This window comes from Marmota marmota, unplaced genomic scaffold (assembly GCF_001458135.2).
Source record: "Marmota marmota marmota unplaced genomic scaffold, marMar, whole genome shotgun sequence".
NCBI classification, from domain to species: domain Eukaryota; kingdom Metazoa; phylum Chordata; class Mammalia; order Rodentia; family Sciuridae; genus Marmota; species Marmota marmota.
This window is the reverse complement of record NW_026000240.1, coordinates 1,881,345-1,898,946: the sequence shown is the minus strand read 5'-3', so window position 1 is coordinate 1,898,946 and position 17,602 is coordinate 1,881,345. Positions and strand designations below refer to the sequence as shown.

The 17,602-nt window shown below is 33.4% G+C and overlaps 1 protein-coding gene across 29 annotated transcripts in view; it reads left to right on the top strand.

Annotated features, from left to right (window-relative positions):
- Positions 1–17,602, top strand: part of Dlg1 (discs large MAGUK scaffold protein 1) — a 274,457-nt gene that overhangs the window by 204,600 nt on the left and 52,255 nt on the right. For all 29 annotated transcript variants that reach the window (XM_048794405.1, XM_048794414.1, XM_048794407.1 and 26 more), the window contains one exon: positions 6,523–6,625. In XM_048794405.1, the coding sequence (XP_048650362.1) occupies positions 6,523–6,625 (103 nt within the window). The remainder of the gene's footprint in view (positions 1–6,522; positions 6,626–17,602) is intronic.

Here is a 17,602-nt window from a genome sequence, read left to right as displayed (position 1 = left end):
TAAAAAAAAAAAAAAAAAGTAGAAACCAATTTTTAATTGTTTCAACTAGTGTTTAAATGAAAATAAATCTTGGGCACTTGAGTTTTCAAATATGTAGCAAGCAATTCTTTATTAAGGATTATGCACTACAATTAGAAAATAACACTATTAATATACAGTGCTACTGTATATTAATGAAAACTGCATTTACATGTTTAAGGCTAAATAATTTTAAAAGCATAGTACTAGTACTACCCAAGAATAGTAGTTATTGCAAAAGAATTTTAGGGCAAAAATAGAGCCTTCTTGCAGTATTAGGATATAGAAATGCTCAAGAATCCATCACTTTTTTTCTTTTTCATAGTACTAGGGATTGAACCCAGGGTCTCATACATGCTAGGCAAGCACTCTATCATAGACTACATCCCCAGCACCAAGAATCCATCACTCTTAACCTAACAAAACAATCTGGTAAGTAGGTTTGGTGGTACACACCTATAATCCTAATAGTTTGGAAGGCTGAGGCAGGAGAATCACAAGTTTGAGATTAGCCTCACCTGTCTCAAAAAGAATTGGGAGTATAGCTTAGTGGTAGAGAACTTCTGGGCTCAGACCCAATGCTACCAAAAAAGTTAAAAATAAAATAAAATGATTATTGTAAAATCATGATGGTGATAAAAAATGCTTAAGGATCCAGAGGTAAAGATAGTAGGAATGAAGAAATGACAGAATTTCAGTAAAGACATAGAAACTACAGAAAATGAATCATATGGAATTGCTAGAAGTTAAAAACTATCAGAGATGAAAATTTTATTTAAAAAAGACTTAATAATACACTGAAATCAGCAGAGGAAAGAATCCATACACTTGAATGTAGATAAAAGGAAGTTTCCAAATTGAAACATGGGGTGGAATTGCAGAGGTTAAAAAGAAAAGTCAACACAAAGCATGCAAAATGTGTGGAACAAAATCAGACAGCATCTCTACAGAAGAGGAGACAGAATTTTTTTAAAGAGGAGACCAAAAAAAAGACCTAACAAAAGTGATGAAAAATATCAACCCACATATCTGTGAAGCTCAGGATACATAGAAAACCAGACCTGTCTACATCACAAAGTGCTAGAAACCTGCACTTTGGAGCATGACTTAGAAGCAAGCAAAAAATAACATATTCCACATACAGGAATAGCAATACAAATGTCAGCTGACTTTTCTCTAGACACATTAGAAGACTTAACACGATTGAATGGTGTGTTTACAGTGCTGAAATAAAAAATTGTTAATGTGGAATTCTGTATACCGAGAAATATTCATCAGAAATGAAGTAAAGACACGGACAGTAGTGGAGAGAATTTGTCATCTTTTGCAGATCAGTAAGAAAATATTGAAGAAATTGTCTTGATTGAAGAGAAAATGTACAGATGGAACCCTAGATCTGCAGAAGGGAATTAGGAAAAACAGAAAAAAGGAAAATTCCTGAGTGAATATAAAAGATCTCTTCTTAAATTTTTAAAAATAATTTTAGATATTACTCTATTAGACAATTGATAGAAAATAAAAGCAGTGTAGGGATTGCAACATGTGTAGAAATGAAAAATAAGACCATCACAACACAATTGGAAAGGAAAGATGGGATTATACGGTTATTTCTTACATAGTTTTGTGAAGTGGTGTAAAATTGGGAGAAAATAATAATTTGTAGCTACATATTATTATATCTAGTGAACACACTGAAAACACCACAAAGATGTATAGTTTTGAAATCAATACAGGAGATTAAATGGAAAAAAAATAAATGTTACACACACACACACACACACACATATAAAGGGAAGTGTGATTGTCAGCTTTCTGTTGCTGTGACCAAGATATCTGACTAGAGCAACTTAGGAAAAGTTTATGTGGGGCTTATGGTTTCAGAAGTCTCAGTCCATGGTCAAATGACTCCATTGCTTTTGGCCTGGGATGAGGCAGATCATCATAGGGGAAGGGTGTACTTGAGGGAAGCTACTCAACTCCTGGCAACGAGAAAAGAGAGAGTAAGAGCATGGAAGGAAGGGAGGAGATATAATCCCTAATGGCATGCCCCCAGTGACCTACTTCCTTCAGCCACACCCACCTGCCTATAGTTTCAGCCCAGTAGACCACTCAGATAATTAATCCAGCAAATGGATAGTTCTCCTAATCTAATCATTTCATCTGAACATTCCTTCATTGCCTAATACATGAACTTCTCATATCTAAACTATAACAGAAAGGAATATGCAGGGTAAGTTTAAAAAACAGTACTAAGATGAGAGATTGAAATCCAGTTCTGTTAATAACAGCATTATAGTAAAAACTATTTAAGATGCAGAAATTGTCAGTTTGGTTCACAAAAGCAAGATCAAACAGTTTCAGGAATTCACTTCAATGTGTTTTAAGTAAAAGGATGGAAAAAACTTCATCATGCAAACACCATATGAAAGTACTTTATTAGTTTGAGACAAAATAGATCTCAGGACAAACAGTGTTATTCTAAATATATTTCATTATAATAATAGCATTTTGTCAAATTTTAGTCCTAAGTATGCACCTACCTAAGAATCCTTTAAAAATATATGAAGCAAAAATTGTGAAAACTAAGAAGAAAAATAAAATTCATAGTCGCACTTGGAGACTGTAACACCCTCTTCTGAAATTGATGAAGTAAACAGACAAAAAGACTTTACCTCACATCATGTACAGAATTTAATTTGAAATTGATTGTAGATCATAGAACTAAAGTTATACGAGAAGGTGTACAAAAAAATTGTTAATGAACTTGGATTAAGGAAATTTCTTAAATAGGATCAAAAGGACAGAGTCAGTTCAGTGAAAAAGGGAAAATCTTTTTAGCTAATAGTTCTGAAACAACTGGCTATCTAATAAAAACATGAACCTGAAACAGTCTTACTCCAGACTTAAAACTTAACTCTAGATAGATTGTAGATCTACATGGAAAACCTAGAGCCATAAACTTTCAGGAAAAAAACATAAGAGAATATCATTGCAACTCTGGGTTAGGCAGCAACTCCATAGACAAGTAGCATAAAACACTAATCATTTAAAAAAAAAAAAAAAAGATACCATTTAGAATCCAAACAGGCAAGCCACACCGTGGTAAAAAATATAATTAGTATATATATCTGATGAAAGACTTTTATCCAGACTATATAAATATCTCCTACACATCAACAATAAAACAATTAGGAACCCAGTTTTAAAATGTGCAAAAGATTTGAACAGATATTTCCCATAAGAAGATACATAAATTATCAATGAGCATGTAATACCTTTTCACATGCTCATTGATATTAGGCATCAGGGAACGTAAAATCCCAATGAATAAAGGGGTTTTGAAGGAATTGGGTAGGAGTGAAACAATTTTTCTGTGGTGGCAGGTATATGACATAAACATTTGTCCAAACTAAAAAATGCTGATGCCTAAATAAAAAAATAGATTGGGCGGTGAGGGGTCTACTGGGGATTGAACCGAGCTACATCTCCAGCCTTTTTTTAATTTTTATTTTGAGACAGGGTCTTACTAAATTGTTGAGGGTCTCACTAAGTTGCTGAGGCTGGCCTCAAACTTAGAATTCTCCTGCCTAGCCTCCTGAGTTGCTGAAATAACATGTATGTTCCACCACCCAGCTAAAAAAATAAATGTTTTTAAAGCCATTTGAAATACCATATCCCACCAAATTATATGGCTAAAAAAAAATTTAAAAAAGCAACCTTTATTGGAGAGAATGTGGAGCCAACTCTCATTCATTACTGGTAGGTATGTAAAGTAATATGCAATTATAAGAAGCTTTGGGGGACTGTCATAACTTGACCATCTTGTAGTTCCTAGAATAACATTTACAAGGCTGTCTATAATTTGACCTGATTCTAAGCTCCTCATAAAAAGCTTTTTATCCCAGGATAATTGTCAATACAAGAACATGAATAATATGACTTCCTGAAGTATCTAATAATAGTTCTTGTAAACAGTAGGCTTATCAAAAAGCTTAAAAGAAAAAGCTGGAAAATAAATTCTCCACAGGGCCTTTGAAAACCTTCAACATATCCTTGGGATCTAGTTCAGGGCTGTCTCTCATCTCTGGTTGAATCTTGGGCTCTGTGCAAGCAGAAAGTAAAGATCAAGGCATGTTTCAACCGCCTGTCTGAATGTTGAAAGCCTACAAGCATATAGAACCATTTGCAAAGAGTGGGGACTTTTTAATTCCAGGCAATTAATGAAATCTTTCCAATCATTAAGTAACCAGTAAGCTTACCTGGCAGAAAATTCAGTGGCCCCACACAACAAAGAATATGACCTTTGTGGAATTCCGAAAGTCACTAAACAAACAGCTATAACAAACAATAGCAGTAAGCCCCAGATAAAGTTGTGGGTCTCACATCCAGAGTTGCCAGATTTTATATTAATGTCCAGTTATCAACAAAAAATTATGAGAAATCCAAAAAAGTAATTACCCATACACAGGAGAAAAAAGCAAGTGATATAAATTATCCTTAGGGAAATCCACATGTTGAATTTCCTAGGCGAATGCATTAAATCAAGTATTTTAAATATGTCAGTATTTAATATCTCCATCCCTTTTTTATTTTTTTGAGACAGGATCTTGCTGAGTTGCCTAGGGCCTCACTAAATTGTTGTGGCTGTCCTTGAGCTTGTGAACCTCTTGTCTTGGCCACCTAAGTCACTGGGATTAGAGGTGTTCACCACCATGCCTGGTTAAAAGATGCCAATTATGACCCACAGCAACCACTAAGAAATGACTCAGATATGTGTAATGAAAGAAATTACAGGAGAATTTAAATAGTACACTAGAAAATTTCTGTTGAACACAAAAGAAGTAGTAATGGTAAACAAATAGCAAAATTTTAAAATCAAAAAATAGTAATGGAAAACAAATAGCAAAATTAATTATATGAGTCTAACAATAATTTGATTAAATGTAAATGGATTAACTGCTCCATTTAAAGGCAAAGTCTGATAAGGTAGATTACAAAACAGAATTCAATTTTTATGCTGTTTCTAAGAAAGACTTGTTTGTTTGTTTGTTTGTTTATTAGTTATGTACCTTTATTTATTTTTATGTGGTGCTAAGGATCAAACCCAGTGCCTCACACACGAGATGAGCACCTTACCACTGAGCTACAACTCCAGCCCAAGAAAGACATTTTAAATTCAAAGACACAAAAAAGTTGTAAATAGTTAGAAAATACATACTATACTATAAGAGTAACCAAACATTAAAAGTTTTAATCTTTTCTACAATAATTTATGAAAGTTTATCTTCCTTTAAATTTCCTTCCTAATTTGTTCTCCTGGGAATTAAGAGAATTTTCTTTATGCACGAAGTATTTTGTATGTAACCATCTTCAGCTAGAGATATTTTCTGATAACCACATTATATTGCATTTATTTAGGTTGGGGTTTTCAGATCTTTATTTTTATTCACTAGTGGTGTGTTTTAATTTAGTCGCATAATAATGTCCTTATAGATAATATAAAGAAAGCATCAGATTTTTATATAGTTAAAATGTTCCTTGTGTAAAAATTTTATGATCCTAAGAATTTCTGGGCTTATCAAATTTTTGAAAAGTGGTATGTGATCTTTAACAGATTTTAAGTTAGATCTTGAAACAGATTTTCATATGAAAATGACATGATGGTTCTTCCTGTTCAGAAATTTTCAGTGAAGGTCTAAGCACTGCAGAATTCTATTCATTGCTGGTTCTTCATTTTTAAAAATTAAATATTTACGTTTAATACATTCAATTATAATGTTTCTGTGAATGTCTCTTAAGTTGTTCTGAGTGGAAAAACAGTTTTAAGATAGTGTGCCTTGAAGTATTGGCAAGCTTTCAGAATAAAAATTGCTTCTTATTCTGGAGTAGGATTGGTCACCTTAGTAATTGTGTCACCCAAGGAAGTCCCTTTACTCAAAAAAAAAAAAAAATCTCCTGATTTAGTTAACATTTACTTTGTTGAAATCAGTCTTTGAAATATGAACTATTTTAGTACTCTTTAAAAAGTCATTATTTTTCTATTAAACCAAAAGAATAAAAGGCTTTAGTTTGTGAGAGGAAGAAACAATTGGAACTAAGTTGAGCTTTCTGGGTTGAAAATGTAGTAGAAAGTGAACAGATGTTATAAGCAAAAACAAATTTTCTTTCCGTTGCTGGAGCTACTTACTAGTGAAAAGAAATGTGCAAAATAATGCTTGTTAATTTCTCAGGTAGTCAAATTGAGGTGTATTTGTCAATCAATAGAGTCAACCTTCTAGACAGTTTCAGGGGTGGAAGATGTTTTTGTTTTACTCAATTGACAGTAAGCAAATACTTTTAGTGTATAAAATTGTTTTGAATGACAGTATTTTTTGTTTTATTGTAAAATATATTTTAATAGTAAAATTATTGTAACTAATCTGTGCCTACCCAAACAGCAAGCCATTGTAATTTCTAATCAAAGTGATTATTTTCTCTCAAATTAAGATTTGGTTTGATTTACAGGTAAACAGTGTTGATCTCAGAGCTGCCAGTCATGAGCAGGCAGCAGCCGCATTGAAAAATGCTGGCCAAGCTGTAACAATTGTTGCACAATATCGACCTGAAGGTAATAAAATTCTTACTATGATTACTGTTCTTTTCAGTTTTTAAAATTCTTCCTCTTGATAATGTTTAATATCCAAATTAAACTTTCTTTTTTCATATTTTGTTCTGATTTGTTAATCTGTTGTTATTTGTTTAGTACAAATCTAATCCATTTTCAAGATCAAAAGTGTTTTTTTAATAAGATATAGGAACTTTTATCTACAGTCTCTTTGGAGCATATTACCATTATCTGGATTAATTTTTAAGTGTTTCTTTTTAAAAATCTAACCTCTAACCAAATGCATACCTTTTAAAATCTTTTACCAGATTAATAAAAACCATAAGTAAAACAAGTAATATTGCCCCAAAAAGCCACACAAATTTTTTCTTTTAAATCAGATGGTATTTATTAATGTCAGGTTTTAAGTTATGTTTCTAATAATTCTTATTGCTTTTTAAAACGAAAAGAAAAGTGCAAGTTTGAGATATAATGTGTTTCTAGATAGTAAAATCTCATTGACATGACTACTAATTCCTGGGGGAAGAAAGAGGTAATGGAAACTTTGAGGTAACATCATATTAAACATATATAAGACTACAGTGTGCATCAATATAATCATTTTTCCAGTAAATCCTCAGTGGAATTTAAAAAGCTCAAACACCCAAAAGAATACAGAGTGTACTTCTTGATGTTCATAAACAACACGATAAAGGAAAACATGATATGATGAAGGGGCTAAATGAAATACTGTTTATAATTTAGAAATTAAAGAAACCTTGCACGATTTAGGAATTAAATGAAACATTTTATGATTAGCAAAGTTACATTTATTTTTCTTTTCTTACAATAGAATTTATTTTTGTAATACACCCCCACTTTTTTAAGCTGATGAAAGTAGCATATTGGGCATTGCTTGGCATTCCATAATATGCAGTAGGTTCTCTCAGTCTAGTAAATGTCAACCTTTTAGGTTCAGTAGTTGAAAAGGATAAATTCCAAACAAATTCACTGTGAGCCAAAACAGTAGGAACTAACATAGAAAGTCAGAATGCCAATTCATTGATTTTTGTGAAAAACAAATCTCCCAGTGTGGCTATACATGCTTTTATCTTCTGGCCAACACAGTCCCACCCAATAAGTACATTATGTAAGAGCCTAAATACAATCCCTGGATGTTTGATTTTATAGACAGCCTCTCCGTGTACGTTTAGAAAGATATGACTTTTTACCGGGCACAGTAGCTTGGAAGCCTGAGGCAAGAGGATCGCAAGTTCAATACCAGCCTCAGCAGAAAAGCCCTAAGCAACTCATCAAGACCTTCTCTCTAAATAAAATATAAAAAAGGGCTGTGGATGTGGCTCAGTGGTTAAGTGCCTGCCCCTAGGTTCAATCTCCAGTACTTAACTAAAAAGTTATATCTTTTTTCTTTCTTTCTTTCTTTCTTTCTTTCTTTTTTTTAATGATAAAGTGTTAGTCATTATCTGCTTCCTGACCTCCCTAGAAAACACATAAAAGCAACAAGGAGGATAAAACATACACAAATACTTTTGTCCACACAGTTATACCTCATGTTAAGCAAAACTGCAAAGACATGTTATTACCTGGACAACAAAATATAGGCAAGGCTGCTTAAACAAAGCTTACTGGCTGCAGAATCCAGGAGGGAAAGAGTAAAAACGAGTTGTCCTGGGCTGGGATTGTAGTGCAATGGTAGAGCACTTGCCTAGCATGTGTAGGGTACTTGGTTTTGATTCTCAGCATCGCATATAAATAAATAAAATAAAGGTCCATTGACAAAAAATTTTTTTAAAAACATGAATTGTCAGTAATGCTCTATATAGTAAAACTTAGAATATGATACAAAAGTGTACTTCCTAAAGGCAAGGGATTCATTTTTGAGGTGTAACAACATGATTCCTTCTATTTTATAACAAGCCTCATGAGAATGTGGGAAGTAGACTAAAATAGAAACCATTCATGATATGGTTTTGTTTAGATAACTAGAGGACCCATATTTGGATAAAGCAGTCTTTGTTAAAGCTTGTGACAATCTTTGTTAAAGCTTGTGAAAATTACCTGTGCTTCTGTTTCCCCTCTACCCCAAGCTTTCTGCAAATAGCTGATCCAGCACAATACAATTTATTCATAATAGATAATTGTAAAGTAACTAGCCTGGCAGTCATAAAAAATATTAATAAGAAGGTATAGAAAATTACACATATATACTCATATACAGATACAATAAAATATTGACACAGATGAATTTTTTAACCTTAATGTCATTAGCAATTTATGGATTTACTTTGAAAGAAGACTACACAGTAGAAATATAAGAATCCCAGGAAAAAATGACTCAGTAACCAAAAGAAACTCACTTTGAGCTAGCAGTACCCAGGAAAGAAGAAAGCAAAGCAGTTAGTGAAATTGGAACACAAAGACAGAGATACTGCAGAAACTCAGTTGGGGATCTTGAGGATACAATATGAAGAGTAAATAAAATGAAAAGAAAAATGAGGAGACTCTAAAAAGATTAGAAAGAAAATATTGGCAATGGAAGACAATTATATCTATGCAATGTGTATGTGTATACACACACAAACACACACACACACACGTATGTAAATTAGACTTCCAGAAGAATATTTTTAAAAGGAAGAGAAGATTTGAAATTATAACTCAGTGCAGTCAAGAAAGCTTTTCTTGAAATAAAAAGAAGTGAATCTTTATTGAAAGGGAACAGCATAACCTATGGAAACCCAGAATGGCCAAAATTTTGACATTCTAGTTATATGTTTATCAAGAAAGTATCTTTGACACCCAAGCAAAAATACCAAGTTACTTATAAGGGGATAAAAAATTGGTTAATAGAAAGAATGACTGTTCCAATGCCTGATAAGTTAGTGGCTCTTAATTAGACTTAATGTACCCCTCTATGTACTAAATATACTTGCCTCTGACAGATGGCAAGGACCCTTTTCCCCAGATAGTTATAGGTTCAGGAATTTCCCTCTTGGATTATCCTTACTGTGCTTGTGCTGTTTTTTGTTTGTTTGTTTGTTTTTGTTCCTTTTTGTGATTTCTATACTTCTTTGAATCTTTCAGGTCAATACTCTTTTTTAATTGTATTTGGTACTATTCTAATCTTGATAAAGAGCAATTTTTATACCAATGATAATTTTCATACTCTTGATATTGCAAATGAGTATCTAGTTGATTATTCTTATATGTGTATGTTCTTTCTAAACATCTCCTAAACACCACCAAACATATCAGTCCTATTTGATTTCTTCAGCATTTCTCCCTGGTGTTTCAAATTTAAAACTAAGCCTGAAACTTAATTCTTCTTCTGTCTCAGTAAATGGCATCTCTATTCACACTTAAGTCAGAAACCTAGGAGTCATCCTTGGCTTCTTTCTGTTTTACAACATCGTGATGACAGCCACTAGCCTAGCCAAAGCCTGAATTGCTCTAATAGTCCTTAACAGGCCTCCGCACCCTTTCTTTCTTTTCTCCAATCCATTTTTTGTTCATCAGCCAAATGATGTTTTTTAATACAATGATTGAGTTATATCGTTCCCCATGTAAAACATTTCCCATTGTACTCTGAATAAAATCCAAACCCTTTAGTAGGGATGTAAGGCCTTTTGTGATTGTGCACAGCACAACACATATGGCTTCACTGCATGACCTCCACCCTCTCTTTTCCTCCTTAAGCTCTAACCATACAGTCCTCCTTTGAAATCCCCGTCTAAACCCAGTTATTTCCTAATTCTCTGCTTACTGTGTTCTTTCTCATTCTACTCTTTTTTCGTATTCTTGAGATGACTGGCTCCCTCTCAGAGCACTGTAATATTTTTCTTTTTATGATGTTTAGCAGAGTTTGTAAGTGTCTGTTTATGTTCCTATTTGCTTATTGTTTATTTCAATTTTACCTAAATAAATGTATTCCATTGCCTAATAACCCCAAAGTAAGTATCAGCAGAGCATGGAATGTGAGAACTGCCTTAGAAATTCCAAAGGAGGAAGATCTTATTGCTTAGCATGATAAAAGATGACAGAATAGGATTGGTGCTATTGAGCAATGGACACCTGAACAATGGATAGGATTTAGATGAGCTTCAAGAAAAAATAATATCCTAGGTCAAGAATAACAAAAGAACAAAGGGAGAACAATTAAAATTTAAAAATAGGCTTTGGGTATTTTGAAAACTGGCCTGTCTTCCTTGTACCTTACTTCTGCTTATTAGGCAGTGACATTATAGGTTCACATTTTGTTTTAATATTAGTTACATATTTTTGACAGACGCATTTTTGTTCTATGGCACTTTTTTTTAAAAAAACACACTCTATATCATCAAAGTAACTTCTGTGAGGGCCAAGGATATAAAGTGAAGACTCACAGTTTCTTTCTCAGTGAATTGGCCATTTTAAGAAGTAAAAAAGGAGTTACCTGATACTTCAATAATTGTTGTCTTACAGTTAGTATCTTTATTAAAAATGAATCCCTTAGAATTCACTGCTTCATTAATAATCTGACATACATAAAAATACATACAAACGGAAAAATGAGGTAAACTTTTGTTAGGGTTAATTTTTTATCTTTCTGGATCTGTGGCTTGCCTTTTAATCTTACATAAAGTACTATTACAGGTTTTTATGTCTGAATTCTTTGAACTTTCATGTCTTAGATTCTAAATAGGAGAAAAAAATAATCTCTATAAGACATTTAAAGGGATCTTATATCCCAATTCGTTATAATTTTGTTAACTCCAAAAACTTAAACATGGGAATTGGAAGTACCATAATAGTTTTAATCCATCAGAAATTATAAGTTTTAACACTTCCTAGTCAGTAGTTCAAGAATCTTCTGTGAATTGATGATAGAATATAATAATAAAAATTGTGTGCCATGCATGATACTAACCTTGTTAAATTTATTTGCTCTTTGTTCCCCTGCTAATCCTATGAAGACACTGTTCACTGTTACCCCATTTTACATTGTAGTTGAGTAAACTCAGATACAGAGAGGCTAAGCAGTTTACTAGTTACACAACTGTTAAGTGGTTAAGATTTCCTCTGTGCTGGGATTGTGACTCATCAGTAGAGTACTCTACCTATCAGTGTAAGGCACTGGGTTTGTTCCTCGGCACTATATAAAAATAAATAAGTAAAAGAGGTATTGTGACCACCTACAACTAAAAAAAAAAAATTAAATTTAAAAAAGGTTTCTTCTAGCTCTTTGTAAGGGAAAACTTTTCCTTTACACTAAGGTTCAGGAAAGGGGCAGTGGGGGGAGGGGTTAATTAATAAGTATATAGAGCCAGCAAAAGAAATAGCCAATGGTAGATATAATTAAAGCTTATATACCTAACTTAATAGGGCAAGGAGGAGCTTCTGTAAGAAAATCAAATAGGTTTCTTTAGGATAGACAAATGGGTTTTTAGGAGAACAAAATGAAAGATGAGAAAGTTTTTAATAACATTTTTGTCTGTACAGATATGAATGTCTTTTCATTTACTTCAGGACCATCAAACTCCTTAGGGAATTTATGCTGACCTCATTTTCCAGAAATTACTATACTTAAATAAGGGAAGCTCCAGCAACACTATTTTTCTGCATCCATCAAATCTCAAATGTCTGAAGCTTAGATAATCTTTTATGTCAGATGAGGTACTGGGTGAGTCCCCACACCCTGAACTCACTCTCTCAACTACACACTAAAAGCTTCCTCCTTTCATGGAAAGCCCAAACCTCAAATGTTTTGTCTCATTGTTCCTCAGGAGTACTATGCCAACTTTTAAATCTTACATCTCAATTTTTGATTCAGGAAATACTAGTTCTACTGCATTGATATTTTAAAGGAAAGAGATAAAGAGGAAAAAAATAAACTTTCTCTTTCCCATTAGTTATGTCCTTCTTTTGTGAGACATTTCTCATAAGGGGAGATGTTTGAGATTGATATTATAATCTCTAGTTTTCAAGTGACTAAAGTGAAGTCTAGGAAAGGTGAGAGGTTTGGCCATAATGAGTTTCAAAGCTTTAATTTAATTTAAAGTGGAGTTACAGAAGTGGAATTTCAGCCCCCCAGTCTCCTCATTTCATTTCCATTATTATTTCTGGTACCAGCTAGAGAGAGAAGGAGTAGAAACTGTTTGGGGAAGTTGCAATGGAGGAGTGTCGCTTCTTTGCAAACATTTGTCATTTCATGTAGTGATTTTCAGTAGCGTATTCATAATTAATTTTATTTTACTTTCCTATGTTCCCAGTTTCTTTCCTATATCATTATGTTACCAGGCAATGGGTTCTTCTGTAGAGATACAGATAGTATAAGCATAAAGGAAATATTTAGCAAAACAAAATCACACTGTAGAGAACATGGAGTGGCTCTCCTAAGAGAGGAGGTAGCCTGGGGTTTTGCTTGTGGCAGATACTGTTGCTTGGTCTGGAAACCCCCCTCTTCATTAATGGAGCATTAATGAAGAGGGGGGTTTCATTAATGGAGCATTAATGCCATGCATTAATGAGCCTGTGCCAATTTTACCATGTTGGAAATTTTCCCATCAGTACCTATATGAAACCCATTGTGGGGGGATGCTGTCAAAACTACAGTGTGAATGATATTACAGTGAGCCATGGGTCACTCAAAGGACAATTCCTCAGTGCTCAGCATATGCTTCAAAATTAGAAAGTCCCTTAAGCTGGATATATTCAGTTCTTATTAGTTTTAAGAAGCTCGTAGTCTGACTATGAAGGAGGTGGTTTATGGACAAGGTTCTCCATCACCCAAGTGGAATGAACCCCTATTTTCCCTTCTCTCATCCCCTTGCTCATGTCTGTCTACCTACTCTAACAGTCTTATCTTTCATTCTAACTTAACTTTTTACTCAAAAATTTCCCAGTTTTCTTCTTTAGAACAATCAGTATCTGTTCCCTGAAAGTTACTGCTTTCAAGTTTTAAGTAGTGTGTTTAATATCTTTCATTATAAAGTATAAATGAATTTTTATTTTCATATTAGGATTGCATATTTAGAAGAGATTCCCCCCATGCCTACCTTTAATTTAGGAGTGAGAATAAAAGTTAGAAATTGAAAAGGAGAATGGGGGGGGGGATGGCTATTAAACATCTCTCCCTAGATAAGCATGCACATATTTAATTACATTCAGCATTTCAGAAACTCCCTAACATGTTTCATGACAAATTTGGTTTAGTACCAGAAATTCTAAAATGCTATGTGGCAAAATCTCCTATATGACATTATAGTTCTTTCCCAATGGTAGTCTTGCTGAGATGAGTTTTGATGTGATTTCTAGGAGAGGGGTGCAAATAAATTAACTGAAAAGGGAGACAAAATTCTTCTCCCAGAATAAAATATGAAAATACATACACAGGTAGGTAAATGGAAATTGATAAGACTGATTGAAACAAAAGGAAAAGGTAGGGCTCTTAATTAAGTAAATGAAATAGGAAGTTTAAAGAAAAAGTAACATTCTGGAGAGTTTTGAAGTGTATTTTGAACATAAACACAAATGTTTTGAGGAATTGTTAATAGTAAATAAGGAATTAAATACAAAAATCTGAATAAACAGAATAAATTACAAATTTCAGGAATTATCAGGAATTGATTAGTTCTCCAGTATCTTAAATTTTTAGAATCTGAGACTTTATTTTAAATGCTTCATAATAACTTAGTTATTTCTTAGGAAAGACTTTTTTCCTGTCTCAATATAAAAAGTAATATACTCTTTTTATAGAAAGTTTTACATTTTCTAAAATCTAAAAATTACCTAGATATCCACTGATCAGATCAACTGATAATGCTACTTATGTGAAATATAAGAAATGCCTTATTAAATATTGAAGAGCTTTTAAGGCAGTAAGGAATTACAAACCAAAAGCAAATTGAAACTGGGAACACAGAGCTAGGAAGCACCGAAGTTACTTTACTCCCAGACACTGTAGCGGACTAGCTTATGAGACCCAGCTGTTAGATTTTCAGAAATTTTACAAGCTTACTGTTAAACATATGATTTATTTAAAATAAAATTATTTAAATGTACAAATAAGTTATATTTTAAATATTAAAAACAAAAGTAATAAATATTGAAAACTCAGCACTTCCAAATTGTTTTCTGGGATCTAATTAAAATAATAGAAACATAAAGCAAATGTGACTAATAGAAAATGCAAATGAAATCACAGATTTAAAGCTGAATTGCCCAGAACTCCTCTGCCCTACCCCACACTCCCAAACAAAATGAGGCAACAAAACCAAAGTTTATTAACAAATTTACAACAAAGGTAGATGAGAAAAGTATCCTCATGGATCCCAATATACAAGCAGATATGTACAAGCTATTAGCTAGAACCACCTATGATATGAGCTTCTGTATAGGAGAAACAACAGGAGATGCCCCCAAATCAACCAGTACTTACTAGAGATGCAGTAGAATAATTTGAGAACATCAGTGAGGATTTTTGCACAGTCTACATTTTGAATACAGTGCATCTGCAAATAGATATGAAGGGGCTGGAGCAGTCTGGGTCCCATAGCACAATTAACCAGCTATAGCTCCCTATGTGTGTGTGTATGCATATATATTTCTCCAGAGTTCTGCCCACTGACAGGGGCCTGGGTTCAGTGCCAACCCAATAGCAATGAAGATACCTAACATCCAGACCTTGCCTTCTAAATATTATTCCCCACTAAAATTACGAAGACTTTTTGGACAAATGGCTGGTTTCAGGGCTCAGGCATAGTTTATTTTGTAATATCTTATGCCAAAAAGCAAGGAAGTACTCAAATAATGAGCCATCAAAAGGACTCAAAATTGGTGCTGGGGTTGTGGCTCAAGTGGTAGAGTGCTTGCCTAGCATGGGTGAGGCACTGGGTTCGATTCTCAGCACCACAAAAAAATAAAAAATGAAGATATTCTAAAAACAAAGACAAAAAATAAAACCTCAGAACTTCCACTGTCCAAATCAGGAACAATTTCAGCATCAAATTGGACTTAAATAAATTAGGAATCATGAGTTCTTATCAGTGTGAATTAATTAATTGAAAGTTTGATGAGACCAAAGAAATGTATATGTTTCAGGAATGTGTTTACAAAAAGAAAAATTATTTTCTAGTAGAAAAAGTTGGCAAACATAACCTTCATCAAGTAATCACATACAATATAAGTGATCAAAGTTAGTAATGGGACAAATCAGAATTATTTACCACCTGATAGGGTGCATTGGGGAAGAATATAACATCTCTTCTGTTATATTTCTGCCAAAATTGTATAACCACAATGTAATCATTTAGAAACATCAGAAAAACCCCAATTGAGAGAGATCCTATTAAAATAATTGACCTGTAATCCTCATCAATATCAAGATCACAAAGTCAGGGAAAACTTGACACTATTCCAACTGAAAGACTTAAAAGATACAGCAACTAAAAGCAATACATGAATTTGAACTAGAGCCTTCTAATATAAAGGACATTATTGGTGAAACTTTATTGGGTTGTTAATGTTACTTTCCCAATTGTGATGTTTTTGTAGAAGTATTCAGGATGATGAAACATCAGAGAAACAAGTTACTCTCAAATGGGTCAGGAAAATGAAGTTTGTGATTGCTTCAATCTCTAAAAAATATATTAATTTAAAAAGTTGGAAATTGCAGATATGAAATTTGGCAGATTATTCAGTATGTACATAATAGAAGTACAATAAAAAAATAATAGTACAGAACAACACAACCTATAAACAGAACTTTTTTAATTAAAAATTTCAGTACCTATCAGAAGCACATTTCATGTATTCAAGATGATAACCAGTATTGAGAAATACTACAAAAATATTTAAAGAAAAAAAGACTGTGGAATTCTGTCTTTACTCCTTAGGAAAAACTCCCTTAAGCCCCTTTGGTAGTACCAAAGAATTTGAACCTGGGGCCTTGCACAAGCTAGGCAAATGCTCTACTACTGTTACATTCTCCCCACCCCCACACCGCCAATAAAGCCCTTTTAAAAGGAAGAAAAGTATTGTCAGCAGTATTTCATCAGAAGGCAATTATAGGACATAATGAAGAAACATGAAGAGTCAAACACAGTCAAACGTACTTTCACCTATAAAGGCTGTATTCAAACACATCAACAAAAAATTGGGATGATATTGTTTGTATAAATACTTGCTGAGGAAAGAAACAACCGTCAACATTCAAAACGATGAGAAGAGATACTGTTGTGAGGAATGGTGTTGGCATTAAGATGGATATAAGGAAGAGAGTATGGAACATGAAAAGGCTTTAATTGCTGACAATTTGAATAAAATACAGTTATCAGAAAAATGGGAGAGTTTGAAGATGATATGAAAATGGAATAAGCTTTCTGGTAGTTTTAAAGTTTTTAACTAGATATAAGAGAATAATATTTCGTATCAGATCTGAGAAGATTGCTTATAGTAGGTGACCAAAGACAAACAAGTAAAGGTATAGTTAGCTTAGTGGTTGAGCCCTTTCCCAGCATGATGAAGGCCCTGGGTTTGATAGCTTGATATCAGCACCACAAAAAGAAAAAGGACAAATCTACTACTATTTTTTTCATTCTTTCTCATTGTCTTATCTCTCCTGCTTCTTTCTAACAAATCAACCAACCATACAGTGAGACTGTATTCCTATTACTACTATTTCATGACAAACTTCCCTTGAAACTTAATGGATCAAAACAACCATCCTAAGAATTCTGTATATTTAGAATTTAGGCCGAGTGCAGTGGCTCACACCTGTAATCTTAGTGTCTTGGGAACCTGAGGCAGGAGGATTGCAAATTCAAAGGCAGCCTCAGCAACTTAGTAAGGTCCAGAGCAACTCAGAAAGACCCTGTCTCTAAATAAAATATAAAAAGGGCCAGGGATGTGGCTCAGTTGTTAAGCACCCCTGGGTTCAATCTGTGGTACAAAAAAAAATATAGTTTAGGCAGGACTGGAAGGTTTTTCTATTCCTTGCATAAT